General features: G+C 36.7%; 5 protein-coding genes across 6 annotated transcripts; all 5 read right to left on the bottom strand.

Annotated features, from left to right (window-relative positions):
- Nucleotides 1-13: 13 nt before the first annotated feature.
- On the bottom strand, nt 14-1314 carry LOC105955833 (Mannose-binding lectin superfamily protein). The gene is made up of 3 exons (XM_088816608.1): nt 1187-1314; nt 849-1076; nt 14-569 (listed from the first exon to the last, which is right to left on the bottom strand). Exons 1-3 carry the CDS (start codon nt 1187-1189, stop codon nt 186-188), a joined length of 615 nt encoding a protein of 204 aa, XP_088672734.1. The 5' UTR covers nt 1190-1314; the 3' UTR covers nt 14-185.
- Nucleotides 1315-1812: 498 nt separating this feature from the next.
- On the bottom strand, nt 1813-4279 carry LOC105957085 (uncharacterized). The gene is made up of 4 exons (XM_012981007.2): nt 4147-4279; nt 2449-3885; nt 2182-2352; nt 1813-2044 (listed from the first exon to the last, which is right to left on the bottom strand). Exons 2-4 carry the CDS (start codon nt 3868-3870, stop codon nt 1895-1897), a joined length of 1743 nt encoding a protein of 580 aa, XP_012836461.2. The 5' UTR covers nt 3871-3885; nt 4147-4279; the 3' UTR covers nt 1813-1894.
- Nucleotides 4280-5197: 918 nt separating this feature from the next.
- LOC105955824 (glycosyltransferase BC10) lies at nt 5198-7701 on the bottom strand. The gene is made up of 2 exons (XM_012979625.2): nt 6811-7701; nt 5198-6077 (listed from the first exon to the last, which is right to left on the bottom strand). Exons 1-2 carry the CDS (start codon nt 7345-7347, stop codon nt 5433-5435), a joined length of 1182 nt encoding a protein of 393 aa, XP_012835079.2. The 5' UTR covers nt 7348-7701; the 3' UTR covers nt 5198-5432.
- Nucleotides 7702-8641: 940 nt separating this feature from the next.
- LOC105957078 (uncharacterized) lies at nt 8642-10032 on the bottom strand. The gene has a single exon (XM_012980999.2). It carries the CDS (start codon nt 9743-9745, stop codon nt 8789-8791), a length of 957 nt encoding a protein of 318 aa, XP_012836453.1. The 5' UTR covers nt 9746-10032; the 3' UTR covers nt 8642-8788.
- An 817-nt stretch (nt 10033-10849) lies between these two features.
- LOC105957068 (uncharacterized) lies at nt 10850-14478 on the bottom strand. Of its 2 annotated transcripts, XM_088816610.1 has the most exons (5): nt 14287-14478; nt 13827-14116; nt 13676-13725; nt 12631-13359; nt 10850-11815 (listed from the first exon to the last, which is right to left on the bottom strand). In XM_088816610.1, the coding sequence occupies exons 2-5, from the start codon at nt 14011-14013 to the stop codon at nt 11012-11014; spliced, it is 1770 nt and encodes a 589-aa protein (XP_088672736.1). In that variant the 5' UTR covers nt 14014-14116; nt 14287-14478; the 3' UTR covers nt 10850-11011. The 2 variants fall into 2 exon arrangements, with proteins under 2 accessions (XP_088672736.1, XP_088672735.1); XM_088816609.1 differs by lacking the exon at nt 14287-14478 and having other exon boundaries at nt 13827-14224.
- Nucleotides 14479-15847: the final 1369 nt, after the last annotated feature.

A 15847-nucleotide genomic window follows, 5' to 3' on the forward strand; every position in this document is an offset into this window, starting at 1 on the left:
CGAAATCGGCCCGTATCGAAACGTAAGAACATTTTATAGCATATTAGCGTTATATACGAGTAGATGAAAACGAGCAACACGTAGAATATCGAACAATAACTACCTATATCACATAACTTGTATATACGGTAATAAACTAATAGTACGCATTCCGCATACGACTAGCTAGGGGGGGGGGGGGGCGATCATGGCTTTGCGACTGATTCCTTACGCAGGAAGTTTCGTTGATTTCGCTCATCTCGACTAGGAACGGCAAACGAGACGGAGCTAGTGAGTCTTCGGAATCTCTGCTGGACTTTTTGCATGACTTTGGGTGTTGTATTTTTAGGTCTCGATATATGAAAACCGATGGCGTCCAAGTACCAACCGCCCCTCCCTTTGAACCCTACAATTTGGCCCCCTTCCATTGGTAAGGAGAAGGGGGTGCCTTCTTCTACCCCAAACGGCCCGAATGTTCTCCGGTTAGTCTTGAATGTGAGTGAACGGATAACGGGGCTGCCACCGTGGACCACCGGCGAGTAATAGCCCGTCACCGTTGTCAAGATTTCGTCCGGAAACTGCAGCTTGATCTGTGGATCCGATTTACTTGAATTGTATTATGAGTTTGTAAATACACATGAAATTATTTATTAACATCATACGTGTATTTTTTTCGGAAAGAAAAAAAACCGCCCGGGCGCATTTTTTAACATTGGAATCATATCGGAAAATCATAATAACCAGTTCCGATCCAAAAAAAATTCAAAAAAATCAGAAGTCGGCAGAACTCGGAAATTTCATTCCGATCTCTACCACTATAACTAAATTCATTTCAATCGAACATATCTATTCAAGAAAAAAACGATTACCTCAGCAGTTTTGGTACCTCCAGCACCTCCGTGTTTGTCTCCAGAAACAGGCTTATCGTTCTTGTCATAAACTATAAGTATCGAATCAATACAACGGCCATACATAACTGTGATTTCCCTCACACCGTTATAACTCCCGTCATCCCAATTAGTCCCTCCGTTACCTCCCCACGGCCCCACAACTATCGCCTTCTTCTGAGCTGCCTGGTTTTGCTCCTTCTCCCCTTCCTAAAAAACATGAATCAAAACACCACAAATTCATACGTTAGCATCACACACTCAAAAATCAAATAAGCATCGACAAATAATTTGTTAAAAAAAAAATTGAACTCATGTACCATGATAAGAGCTGTAAGAAAGTGATGGCAAATTCGGAGACTAAAATGATAAATTTACTATATATAGAGAGAGAACAAGAAAGTTATACATTTTTTTCGAGTATCTGATTCTCCGAGTAAGCACCATTGAGGAAAAGAAGTATGCTTTTTTCACATTTTAGCATCAAAATTTGTGGTGCAAATTCCTTTTAAAACACTTTGAATCTTGTTCTTCTAAAGTCATCAGATAAGCATCTTTTGAACGGTAGCTCGCACTTCACTTTTTTTTAGTGCATGGAATCTTGCGTACAACTACCGCGAAACTAGTACGATGATGCGTGCATCTATGGAGAAAGTTGCTTCAATCTGAAGAAGTGTTGCACAAACAACAAAATCCCGAGTATTCATTTCTTGCTAACAAACGAGTTACTCAAGTTTTAAGTGAAGAAATTAATCGATTCTTCTTTTAATGTCAATGAATTTAAGCATTTTTTTTTAATTAATTCTCCCTTCTTTAAAGCCTCATAATTGCGAATCAGCTTGAAAAGTTACTATAATAACCGAACATCAAATAAGATCGAATTATTTAATTAATCACGACTTACGTTGCCAATCAAAAGGAAGGCAATATATATATATACATATAATTAAAAAGAAAGATGAACTCCATTTCATTTAAGAAGAGACCGAAAACAATCGATTACAAAAACAAAATGTCGAAGCATCAAGCTAATGATTCCTCTGTCTAGACCTCCATTTGAAGCCATAAGTAGTGTTCGAAATTATAACATCTTCTAAGTAATGCCTCCAACATTTGTTTGCGTAGAATCCACAGCAAGTCGGGCTTTCTTCTCTGTCCATTATCATCGTGTGGATTAACTGCAACCAAGATTGAGTTACATAAAAATTAAATTAAAGGGAAAATTCAAGCAATCGAAAAATCGAAACAGACCACACATTAACCAATTTCTGTTTATTTAAAAGTTTTCGATAATTGCTCTATATATCCATCTTACCTTTGTTAGCTCACTGCTGGGTGATAATAGTGAAATAGTACTCCCATGGCATTCACGCAACCAATTATCAACAATTTTACTAACGCCTGCTAATGACGATGTCATCTCCAACTTGCAAAAGTGATTTCGAACAAAATATGATTCTCTCGGTTGTTCGTATATCTTCATATTCTATAATCAGCAAAAAAAAGATATAAAATTCATCAGAAAGATTATAACAATAGAGTAGTTTTTTACGTACTGCTAACAAAAAAAAGTAAGTCATACCTGCTTGCAGTATACAATCAATTTAAAACCCTGCAACCGATCGAAGTTCCCGAAAAGCTTTTGACAATCGACAATACACTCGGACATTTTCATAATGGGGTCGAAAGAAAACTTCGCTTCGCACAGACCCGAAACATTCATTGAGGAGAAAGGCATTGTATGCCCGCTGTACTGAAACGAGTACAGATTCGGAGCATCGATGTTGACTTCTACCAATTTCAGACACTGAGTCAAAGTCAAGCTCCTCAATTTCCCGCTCAAAATCGTGAGTTTTTCCAGGCTGGTACATTCGTGAAGCACCAACTTCTCGAGCAAGGGGCACTTCAAAAGGCAATCTTGAAAAGCAGCGTCGGTCAAATTCCAGTCCTTCAGTGTCAGATTCTTCAAATTTTCCGAACCTTTCAGGTCGATTGAGCAATGCTGATGAGTTTTTGCGTGGTACCAAAAGCTTTCGAGGTTTTGTGCCGCAATTCGAATACAAGTGAGCTTCGGACACTCGTGAACCTCCACTCGACGAAGCTTAGGTAGAGACGTTATAGTTAAACGCGATACTCCTCTGCAGAAAACGAGCCTCAAATCTTCAATCAACGGGCATCCTTCTTCGAATTTCTTGATCAATTCTTCGTTTACTAGTCTGACATCTTTCAAAGAAAGCTGTCTCAAATTAGACAGCTTTATAGGATCGGCATAAATTAAGAGACACCCCAACAGCTTCATCGAAGTTATCGATCTGGACCGAAGCACATTCTCAGGCAGAATATACTGTTTTCCCTTTGGATTCACCTGAAAATCGAGCTCCTTCACGTTTTTGTCCACAGCAGAAGATATCCAACGGTCAATATTAGCAGTTTTTGTATCAATAGTGCAATTCACGTACAATCTGAACTTATCTATGCACGGAAATGGACTGAGCCTCGTCGATAAAGACTTGTCGACGTAATTCCTGAAATCCCTTTTCTGCAATTCGCGTGCTTTTATCCGATTGTGCTTTCCTTTACCCAACGGTGCCTTAAACCACCTCTCGTCGAAATCGAACGTGAGGTATGATTCGAACATGCTTTTCCACCTCTTCGACAAAATGCTAGTCCTCACCACGTCTTTCGTACAGCGTAGGAAGGAAAGAATGAGATGTATAATTGGTTCGGGCAATTCTGATATACGATCAACATTGAGATTTTTATCAGAAACCACAGTAATTTCACCGGTCCTTCGCTTCTTTCTCAATACAGATTTATCGGACTCGTTACTCAGGTGAACAATTTTCCGCTTCCCTAATAAGCCTTCTTCGCCAGAATCAACCCCGATCGGCTTCAACACTAAATTATTCCGATCATTTCCTCGCCTAATTCGCGATCTCTTGGTAGAATTATCTCTCTTCTTCACAAGTTTCGGAAGATAAATTCTCTTCCAAAACATCGCCATTATCAGATCGTTTTTCTGGCAAAATTCATCAACATAAGTATGTTTACAAAATTATATAAATTTATTATATATTATATATCTACCAATCGCAATAACAATCATGAAAAAAAACTTATCAATAGAATCAATCGAGATTTCGAAAATGCATCATCTAATAAATCAAACCTTAAAATTAAAAAAAGGGCAATCAATTGATTAATCAAATTACTGGTTTATAGGATTCGGAATTGAATGTTGATAAATAAATGAATTGCGAGAAAAGAAATCGACACAAACCTTGTTAGAAAAACTGGGGGAAGAACAATCCGAATGAAATTGTGAGTTCAGTAAATTTTAGGGTTCTTCCGATTTTGAAAACCGTTCAAATCAGTACTTAATATTCTTTTCGTGGGCCGGACTTTTGCTTTTCCATTCAGAAATTAATGGTCCTCTTTAAAATAAAATATGGTAAATTACGATCATCCCCTGGTGTAAGGTAAAATTACGAAAACCCCCCTCTTATTTTGATAATTACAATCACCCTTCAACTATGAATTTTTTGGACGTTCACCCTTATGGCGTCAAAGTCAACAGAATCTTCATTATTCTCTAGTTTGTACTCATTTTATGCAAAGTTACAGTTTTTGATGCACCACAATCTGATATTTACAAGCCAAAAGACGTATTTTACGATCATATTGTTTCAAATGTGGAACTCGAATAGGGTAAAACGGGTACAAACTGAAAAATATTACATATAATCTAGAAGATACCACTAAATTTGACACCACAATATAATGGTGGAAGTGTAAGAAAATTTATAGTTGAGAGAATGATTGTAATTACCTAAATACGAAGGGATGTTTTCGTAACTTAACCTTACATCATATATTTGATTTATTAATGGAATATAAAATCAAACTTGTTACAAATTATTTGCTTAACTATTCAAGACATTTAAATTTCTATACAAATATATTAACCGTCATATAAAGCGAATTAATAGTAATAATAAAGTAGTTGTTCGATTTTTGTGGGATAAGATAAGTTTGTTGTGGATAAAAAAAGAGAAACCGAATAAGATGTGGTGGAATATAAAAAACGAAAAAAAAAAAAAGTTATTTAAAATAATATTACAAAAATAGTAAAATACCATTAATATATAAGATTTTAAAAAAGTTGCACAATAAGTTCGTGATTGAAGCTAAAATAGTTTGCAGTATTTGTAAGATATTTAAGAAAAAAAGTATACAAAGAAGGAACAATTTCGATAATCACAGTAAAGTATATACTCACAAACAAATAAAATATAAAATTAACTTAAAATCTTTAGGTATGTAGGAGCTTATAAGTTGTAACATGTTTAAAATAAACTTATTCAAACGGGCTCTAAATTCCAAACATTGCAAGAACTTATTTTTATGCTTTCTTGAAAATTCAGTCACATACAAATGTGCTGTATCTGCACTGCACTGAATAAACAACAACATTTGAAGAGTTGACTAAAAGTCCTATGCTATATTGTGAGAGTGTATCTCCACCTATATATCAATCTTTAAAATAAAAAAAAATAAATAAATAAATTAAAACCCGAAAAAGTCGAACGAATTCTCCATCAAACGATCCAACGCACCGGGAGCAAACTTCCTAGCAAATAGATAGCACAAATCGGTCCTCCCATCATTGTACGCGCACGTATTCTTCCCGCCAAAAACAATCCGGTCGAAAAATCCATCCCTCAAATCGTACGGTCCGAAAGTGGCGGGGTGGGGCCCGCCCCTTGACCAGTCAACCCAGGTCAAAGACCTATTCGCCAGCTGGTGAGGGGACTGCATGGTCAGCATGGTCGGAAAGTAGTGCTCGTCCACGTAGCAGTCCCCTCTGCAGAACTTCTCGAACGTGGAGTAGTATTTGCTGTCCTTGATAACGTCGACCGCCAGCTGGCGGTTGATCTCGAACCATTGGGACCCTTTTCGCCACTGGGAGCGTTTTATCAATGGCCACATCTTGAAGCTGTAACGGCCCCTCCCGAACGGGCCGGGCTCGTCGAACGAGCCCATGAAGCTGGAACGGGAGCCCGTTATGTAGTTGTAGACCGTTGTGAAGTTTCGGATCGGGATGCAGGCTTCGGATAACAGGACGAAATACTCGTTGGAGAAATCGAGGAGTGCGTTTGCTAGGAGGCGTCTTTCCGCGTCGCACATGCTCATCATTCCCCATTCGGCAACCTTTTTCAATGACCAAGAACAAGAAAAGATGATAATTTAGTTGCAATTAATTGTTAATTTGACATTGGAGTGAAAAATGTTTTAAAAAGACAAATTAAGAACATACATGAAAATTGAAAATAGAAATAATACACTAATTTACGCAAGGTTTATTGCATTTAACACGCCTATGTTTCACAGAATTGCTAAAAAACTCCTTGTGTTATAAATATTAGTGAAATTCAACCTTGTGATTCAATTTTGTTAGCGACGTATCCCCTAAAAATGAACCATTTAGGGGACTTGTTGCTCGAAAAATGCATCATAAGGGGTTTTCTGCTAATAAATAATGCGTTTTAGGGGTAGTTTAATTTGCTAATAAAATTAAATCATAGGAGGGATTTTGTTAATATTTTTTTAGTATAATGAGTTTTTTTACAATTCTAGTAAATATAAAGGTGCTAAATGCAATAAACCCTAATTTATGTATCCACGGCCCGAAGAAAAATTAGCCTTTCGATTTCGGGCCTCAAATTTTAAGACATACCATAACAAGCACACCAAAAAAGAAAGACAAATAGGACACAAAGGCAAAAGCTTTTCATATCTCAATGTGTCAAATGATGTAATAATCATTTAACTTTCTAAGACAATTAAAATCAAGAAAATCTCATTTAGTAAAATCAACATAAAAATCATGAAACATAAAGTAAAAGAAAAAACCATATTAATCCAGAAGAGATCTTGAATATACCTGGCTTGGTATTTGCCTGCCATAAAAAGGCGACGAGCGTTGGAACTTGGGCCGATACGAAGGCAACGAGTGGATGTAAATCGAGTAAAGATTATCGTACCCTTTAAAGAATTTCTCCCAAAGAGGCGCCATAGGCAAAGGCCCTCTTGTCAAGAACATGAATGCAATCTTGGGGGTCCTTTTGAAGGGGTACCCTTCGATTTTAGGCACGAAAGACGCCCGCCAAAAGAGCTCGGTATCGTTCATTTCGTGCCAAAGTGTAGATGGAGGCCTAATCCAACTACCCAAATTCTTCAATTCTTGAAAGCATTTGAATTGAAACCTCGGCTGTGAAATCGGGACCGAGCTATGGATGGTGGTGTAACGGCTCGTATACGTGTACGTACCGATATACGAGAACGCTATGAATCCTCCCAACAGAAGCAAGATGAGAAATAGTTTTGGAGGGAAACTTTTGTTTGGTTGGTTTATCATTTTGAGTGGAGGGATTTGCATTTCTTCCTCCAATAACACAAAGCTTCCCACTCTTGATTGCATTTTTTCTAATTCAAAATCTCAAATTTATTCTTTTTTTTTTTTTTTTTATAAATACTAATCCCAATTGAAGTATGAAGAAGAGAAATACAAACAAACAAGAAAATAGGGATCTTTTTGAATATTCAAGGCTCTTACAAAACAAAGAACAAGAACAAGGGTTTTGCAGTGTTTAAGGTACAAGAAAAAAATTAAAGATCAAATTTTTTTTGGAAATTCAAGAAAATTGGAAGAAACCCTTTAAAACCCAACGAGAAAAAGGGAGGAAAAATCTCGCTGCAGAGATTTTGCAGCTAATTTTGTGTAACGGCAAATGCAAATAAGAAACGTTTTTTTTTTTTTTCAAGAAACAAGAATGAAGCATTTGTTGGAGTGCTGTTATTATTATATACTAACTGGCATGAAAATATTTGGGCAATTTAAATTTAATAGTTTTAATAGGAAGGTAGAAAAATAAATAGTTATTATTATATGGTAGCAAAAAGGTGTCAAATGATTTTATTACTCAATTAGGTTATTTTGCATAAATCTTGTGATGATGATCGTCGACTGGTTGTTTTGGTATTTAATTCAATTGACTAAATAATATTTGTTAGTAATGTGTACGATTTTCCGGGTTGAATTCGGTTCGTACTTGCTCTTTTTTCGTTTTCGAATCGAATGTCGTTTAAGAAATCTAATTAATATGCATGGATTTTAAAATTTTATAACATGATTTAATTTTTTTTTTCGTACTGATTACCTCCTTTAGTTAATTAGAAAAAAAATATTAATATTTTTTGTGATTCTAAAGTGACAAGTAATATTGAACATTTTTTTTCAAGCGCATAATTAATTTAAAATGTATGGACTAATTTCATATCTAGTGGCTAAAAAAGAAAGAAATATATAATTACATACCAATAATGCTATAAAACAGAATCAGGTTGGTGTTAATTAGTGATTTTGTAGGGAAAATCATATTTAGTAACAAAGTTTAATAGTTTTAATATTAAATCTACTATAGTTAATAAGGAACTAAAGATCATTTAATAAAATTTCCTAACATGTGCAAATGACAATTTTGGTCTTTTACAATTAAAATGAATGGTATACATATAGAACTATTAATCTGAGCGCATCAACCTTAAACGACACTTAAAGAAAAGAACGTGGTATTATTGTACATAACGCAAACCACACATTTCAGAGAAAGTACTTTACGTATTTTGTACGTCGTGAAAAATACAAACGGAATATCTTATCGAGGCAATCGTATTCGTTTCGAAAAATATCATGTTCAAAGCATTACATATTATGGACCAAAAGTATGATCATTTTCATTACCAATTTCCAAAACATAACATAATCAAATAACAAAAATTGGGTTTTTGATACTATATACAAATCTTGACCCTTTGATTTTGATTTTCAATTTCAAAAACACTCAATTTTTTTTCTTCTCTCACTCAATCTTCCATGCATAAAGAAAAAGGCAAAACTTCGAGTCCTTCGAGTAGCTATGCGTCGAGAAATACTTGCTATTCTCACTGCACTCGCTCTCGTCCCCTTTGCTCCCGTTCTCGTCCTCCTCCCCCTCCACCTCCTCGTCGCTCTCCCCTTCGCCCTCGCCATTCTTGAAAATAAAAAGCCCGTGATTAGATCCGGGCCCGCAAAACAACCACGCGTGCACATCCCAAAACACTTGTATCGGCTGCTTGTTCACTAGTACCGTCTGATTGCCCCTAAACTTCCACTGCAAGTTCACAATGTGCACCAACACAATCCCGTCGATGCTAATCCACATCTCGGGATCTTTAGGGCCCGAAGTGGAGCTCTCCACCACAATTTCGTGCTCCTTTTTTTTCCGATCGAACTTAGCCCTAGTCGAAAAAGATTTCTTCCCGAAAACATTCTCCTTTTTATAAAACAACATCGCGTCCACAAGTGCCGGCCTAGCCTTCGTCCTTTTATAGGCCTTCTTTTTCAAGTCGCCCAACAATAAGACAACCTCTTCCTCGGACACTAACACGACGTAGAAATCCGATACGGGCTCCGGGCTTCCGGAGAATTTCGCGGATCTTAAATCCCAATACGCCTCCATTTGATTCCCGTCGACCTCGAATGCTTTGTACCCTTTCTTGGCCCAAAAATGCCAAGGTTTTAGGTCGATTTTACACGTGTAGACGCCTTCCTTTTCGACGCTGTCGACCGATATGCTCAACGAATAGTTCATGAGATTCTTGCCCCATAAGACGGTCACGTTTCGCCAGAAGCCCGCGATGTGCGTTTGGTACACGCATGTAACGGTTGTTTGCGCGGCTTTGTTCGTGACGGGGTCGTTGCTTAGCTTCTGAGGGAAGGGCTGCGCGTCGGAGGTCGACAACGATTGTGACCTTGCTGTCATAGAATATGCAGCCATTAATATATTTATATACCTTCCTCTCTCTCTCTTTTGATCCCTTTTTGTTGATGCAAGAGAAGAAAAAATAAATATTGTGAATCTTGTTGGATCAAGTTTCAATGTGGAATGATGCAATAATTTAATCTATCAAGAACAAATATGGCATGAGAGGGGAAATTCTTGAAAGAATTTGGACATGAAGCAGATTGATTTCTGCATGAAAGAAATCAATGGGATTTTTTTTTTTTCTTTTTCTCTTGGAAATTCAATGCTAGAATTGTTTGAGGGGAAAAAAATGATGTAATTTTTTGTGGAGGATAAAACTTTTTCTTTTTAATTGTTTTCTTTATTGGAGGTTGTTGGGGGCAGATAAATTCCCCCTAAAAGCCAGGATCCAAAATTAGAAATCTTCTCTCTCTCTCTCTCTCTCTAGAAATCACAGTTGGGAAAGAGAATATACTCCAAGCTCTAGAGTTTAAATATTTCTTCTTTTTAAATTGGTTATGGGATTGTTGTCACAATACTTTCGTCTTGACTAATTCATGTTTATACACATTTTGTAACAAGAATTGGGAGAAATATGTTCAATTGTATTAGGTATAAATAAATAAAAATCAACATTCTTTTGTCAACATTACTATAATAATTAAGCTACGCAGCACGTAAACTTCGACTTCTTAATCTATTCTTGTTTCGGATACGTTCGTGTCCGACGCTCGAAGACACATGTGACATGCCGGACACCTTAAGGGCCATTTTATAATTTCTGAAAAGTTACAAAAAATATATTTGAATATCAATATTTAAATATTTTTGTTGCTTCCTTAATTAATTATATGATCTCATGATCAATTGCTAATTGGTAGTTAACTAGTTATAATATTATTTATTTTGAATATATTTTTGTATGGAAATATATAAAAAGAAAAGTTACATATAAATAAAAAAACTTCTATATCTTTATATAACATATTTATAAATATACCCCTACACTTTTAATATTTATATAAGATTCACGCAAGTTCCCATATCCCCATTTTCGGGACATGCTATTTGCCATGTTCGTTTCCTCGTATCCCCGTTTCTGTGTCCGTACTTACATAGTGATTAAGTGATATAAAATGACAACATTAATGTATTGGAATAATTCTCATATAACTCGAAAATGTATTCAAACAATATTTTTTTTCTTATGTACACTCTCTACAGTTCCAAATCTCTACCACATATGTACAGTTAGTGAAGAACACACACACAAACACACACACACACCAAAAAAGATAATCAACGAGATCCATACAAAGCCGATCTCTCCCTAAACGATTCGGCATATTTCATCAATTCATTCTTCGCATCCTGATCCTCCCTCAGGAGAAGATCCGGCCGTACAGCCGGCGACCAATCGCGGTGTTCGTCCTCCGTCAGAGAGTCGATCCGCCTGAGCACGCTCGACGATCCGTCGTCGCTCATCCTCGTGGAGCAGTTGCTGCTCTTGTAAGATCTCTGTACATCGAACGACCGCCTCGAAGACGACGATCCGTTGGAAGAATTCCTCAGCGTCTCGCTCCCGTTGATGAAATCGGAGGAATATATCGCGGAGAAATTGTCCACCGACGCCGCCCTCTCCAGGACGGTGCTCGGCCCCCGATCCCGGCGGGGGCCGATAATGCCTTTCCCCCGGAGAAGCCTCCTCAATTTGGCGAACACTTTTGATTTGCTAGGGCGGGGTTTCTCCACCGTCGGATCGGTTTCGGCGCACGGATCTTCGACATCGCCGGAATCGGTTAGGCACGAGGCCTGCGAAGAGGAGCACCGGTCGGAATCGAAACCCGCGGCGGCGGCTTCTTTGTGCAATTTCTCCTCCGATTTAGGGCTTAGGGTTTTGCTGAGGTCCTTGGGGGGGACGGCTTTGGGCGGCGCGCCGGGGTGGTGATTCTTCAGCTCGTGGCGGAGGCAAGCGTTGATCCACCGGAGATAGACTATCTCCTCCACTTCGGTGGATCGATTCGATTGGAGACGCTCGATTTCCTTCGTTAGATCTTCATTTTGTTTCTTCAAACGGCGGCTCTCTTCTTTGAGTTCTACCATCTGATATTTCAAAAAATATATTAAAAAAATTTGAATTTAATTACCATAACCCCCTAAACTACGGTATAATTCTCAAAAACCCCTAAAGTATTCATAATTATTAAAATGACTCGCTAACTAACGGTTGATCGATTTTTTTAGGATAAATTACTAAAAAAAAAAAAAACCTAAACTTGGATTAAATTACAAAAACCACCTCCACCTATTCGTAATTATCAAAAGAACCCTGAGGTTTGTTTCCGTCCTCCACCAACCTCTTACAATGTGACTTTTCACGGATTTTTTTTTAATTCCAGGGAATAGACTTTACACAATATCATATATTTTCTTTTATTTCTCCACTATTTAATAGACTGTACACATTTTCTGTTAAAAATCTCGATCAACAGTTAATCACAGGGGAATTTTGATTGTTACGGATAGGTTTGGGTGTTTTCGTTATTTAACCTAAGTTCGAGAGGTTTGTAATTTACCCAAATTTTTTTTTTAAGAAAAATGTGTAATTTCTTTAATACCCTTAAACTAATTCTTTTATAAATTACTACAAAGAACCCTCAAGTATGGTTGAATTACTAAAAGACCCACTCAAATTTCCATAATTACTAAATAAAACCCTAAGGTTTGTTCCATCGAACAACGTCCCGGTTTAATTTGACAAAAAAAAAATCATATATAATGCTTCGTCGTCAATAGAAGAACCAAAGAAAAATGCCATATAACATAAGCAAAAAATCGTCAAAACGGTTATTTTGCAGTCCAAAATATCGAAGAATCGAAGAAACGTGCATATAAGTAACATAAAACGAAGAAAGTACCTCTTCGTTGTCTAAAGCAGAAGCGGCGAGCATTTTCACGTACTCCAATTTCTGCGCCAAATCGGAGTTTTCGAGCTTTAGCCCTCCATTCGACTTCTTCATTTCCTCCAACTCCGCCTTCAACTCGTTCATTTCCTTCAACTGCATTTCGACGTCTCTATCGAATTCAGCCGCTTTCTTTTCTTGATCCTGCAGTTTCATCACTCGATCTTGTAGGCTCAAAATCTGCTCCCGATTTTGCTCCCCTTCCGATTTGAGCTTCTTCCTCAGAATCTTAATCTTGGATTTCGCGATTTCGAGCTCGTTCACAACTTGCGCGTAGTCGGCCACTTTCATCTCAAGCCTCCGATTGTCCGAAAGCAGAGACTCAATCTTGAGGCTGTAGATCTTGGCCTCCATGTTGTTTAGCCTCAGCCGATTTTGGAGCTCGAAAACGGCACTTTCTTGCTCTTTGATGCCGTAGTACTCAAGCAATTGGATCTCGAGTTTCCTCTCGCGTTCTTCGAGAATCTCGATTTTTTTACTTAGTTTGTTGATCTCGATTTCGTGGTCGCCGCTTTTATTACTTTGAGAAACGTCGTCGGTTTTGACGGTCGTGATGCATTCCTTTAGAAGCTCGTCGAATTCCGGTAAGAGAAAACCGTCTCTATGATCTCCACTGTGCCTACCGCTCGTCGAAGACGGTTCGCTCATGGAATTACGTGAAGAAACTTTTCGGAGCGATGAATCCTACAATTGGAACAAGAAAAAAATGAATCACCGGTGGTGAATTTAGCATAGGGCCAAAGGGGGCCATGACCCCTATCGCTTTAAAAAAGATTTGTTTGTGGGGGCCTTAGATAATTTCATGATGACAAAATTCTGGCTCCACCACTTATCAAATTACTTAACAAATTACTTAACTATGTTCATCTTGGATTGCTACGTTTCAAGGAATCGGTCTTTTTGCCGATTAATCTCGAAAACTCAACTAAATTGGCAAGAAGAGTCTAATTAAAAGTAATAAAACATTCTCAAAATTGGAGGTGTGATGTTTAATTATTACCTTCAAGTCATCACCACATTGCCTTCTTGAATTAGCCTCTCTGCCATTACCTACACATCAAAGAATCCAAACACACATAAATCAAATGGAAAAAAAAAAAAAAAAAAAAAAGACAACATATATTTTTAATATTAAATAAAAATTGACTAACCTAAATAACGTTGTGAAGGTTTTGATTTAGAGGGTTTGACTCTTCTTGTTCTTGAATAGGTGTAAAGAATCCCACCAAGAGAAATTGCTATAGCCAATCCAACTTTCATAATTACAGGTTTCATTGGGATCTCCCCTTTCTCTCTCACCACCATTTTCAATAACTCTAATTTCATTTTTCCATTCATTTATGCATCAAACATATACATACATATTCACATATAAATAAAAATCAAATCTTTTTCTACATGTTATATACCCTCCTCTTCTATGATCACCACCATTCTTCATCTGCAAAAGAGAGAGAGAGAGAGAGAGAGAGAGAGAGAGAGAGAGAGAGAGAGAGAGAGAGAGAGAGAGAGAGAGAGAGAGAGAGATGGATGATTACTTTTTAATTACAAATTCAAGAATCCCTAAAAAAATATTTATACAAGATAAATAAAAATGAGGAGGAGACTTACATATGAAACAAGAATTTTCATTTTGCATTGAATATGAAAAAATCAAGAGGGTTGTTGTTGTTGTTGAAGAGGAGGTAAGAATTGGTATTGTATGTGACTTTTTATTTGTTTTTATTTAATGTTTTTTTTGTTGTTTCATTGGTTTCAAGAGCTGAGACAGTTTCCTTGGAGGCAACCTTAAATTTTGACATTAATTATTCTTTTGAGGTGAATTTTTATAGTAATCTTGTGATGGATAAATACCATTCGTTATTGATATTCTTCTTACCTTATTTTATGCAACAAGTGGGATATTTTACTTTCTCTTATTTATTTACTTTGTCATTATTAACCTTTTTTATTTGCCTGCCAGACAACAACAACTTGGTAAATTTGACATCTATAGATAATAGATTACAATAGATTACAATAGATACTCGTTAAATTAATAACCTTATTTAAATTATATTTTTTTCTGATTCTGACTCAATAAAAAAAATTAAATTATTAGTTCAATAATTCAATATTTTGCTAGATTAATATTTTTTTGCTAGTCCCTACTCCCATTTGTAAAAGACTTGAATTTGGTCTTTAAAGAAAAATTATTTGTTAATGTCAACAATATAATATTTTATTCTTAAGTAAGTTAACCATTAATCAATCCTTTGCAAAAAAAGTATTCCAAATTTTTTTAAAGGTAAAATAGAGATTTTATTAAACATTCATCGCCGAACCTGGGGCAAGTATTAAGCCTTCCAAGCGAGTCATCTTGCAACTTAACCAACTCAAGGGCAAGATGATTTCAGATCGTTTGATAAATTCTTGTGACATTTGTTCAACAATTGCACCAAACGGTGCTAATGGACATTCTTCCTCCTTGAGAGTTGTCGTCACTCGTAAGCTGTCGCCTTCAATGACTATGGCATTCCATCCCTTCTCCTTCGCAAGTTGTAGAGCATGAAGCATGCCAGTCGTTTCTCCACCGCAAGTTGTAAAGCATGACTTTTTATGTAGTAGTTTTATATTAAACGCAAAAATTACTTTTGACATTAAAAAATAAGGGAACTTTTGAATCATAAAAATCGTTATAAGTCATAAAAAAATAATCTATGCGTTTTAGAAAATTGTGATCTCTTTTCAAAATTTGACCCGATAATAGCTTAAAGCTCGAAACAATTCATGTATCGATGTTGTTGGCGCCGGATTTCCACGAAGGAAGAAATCCGCCTCACTTGGGAAGTAAAGATTGGCTAAAGATTTGTTCCCATGTTTATTTTGGAAATTTAGAGTCCTACCTTTGTAATACTTTAGGACTTAGATTTATTTCCTTGTACTTTACTCTTATTAGGAATCTTTTATAGTTATCTAGATTAGAACTAGATATTGACTAGGATTCTGTTTCCTAGTTATTCGGTTCCTTTGGAAGACAGGTCTTTTGAGGCCCATCTCACGCCTATATAAGGCTCCTCACCTCACAAAGACCGTGACACTTTTTGTTGGGAGAAAAATCACTCCGTTGCTTTGAAGAATCGCTGAAACGTTCTGCTGAACAGAACTGTGCCATCGTTGGATGTGTCAACTT

The sequence above is a fragment of the Erythranthe guttata genome, chromosome 4 (assembly GCF_056151865.1).
Source record: "Erythranthe guttata isolate IM_541 chromosome 4, IM_541, whole genome shotgun sequence".
In the NCBI taxonomy this organism is placed as follows: Eukaryota; Viridiplantae; Streptophyta; class Magnoliopsida; order Lamiales; family Phrymaceae; genus Erythranthe; species Erythranthe guttata.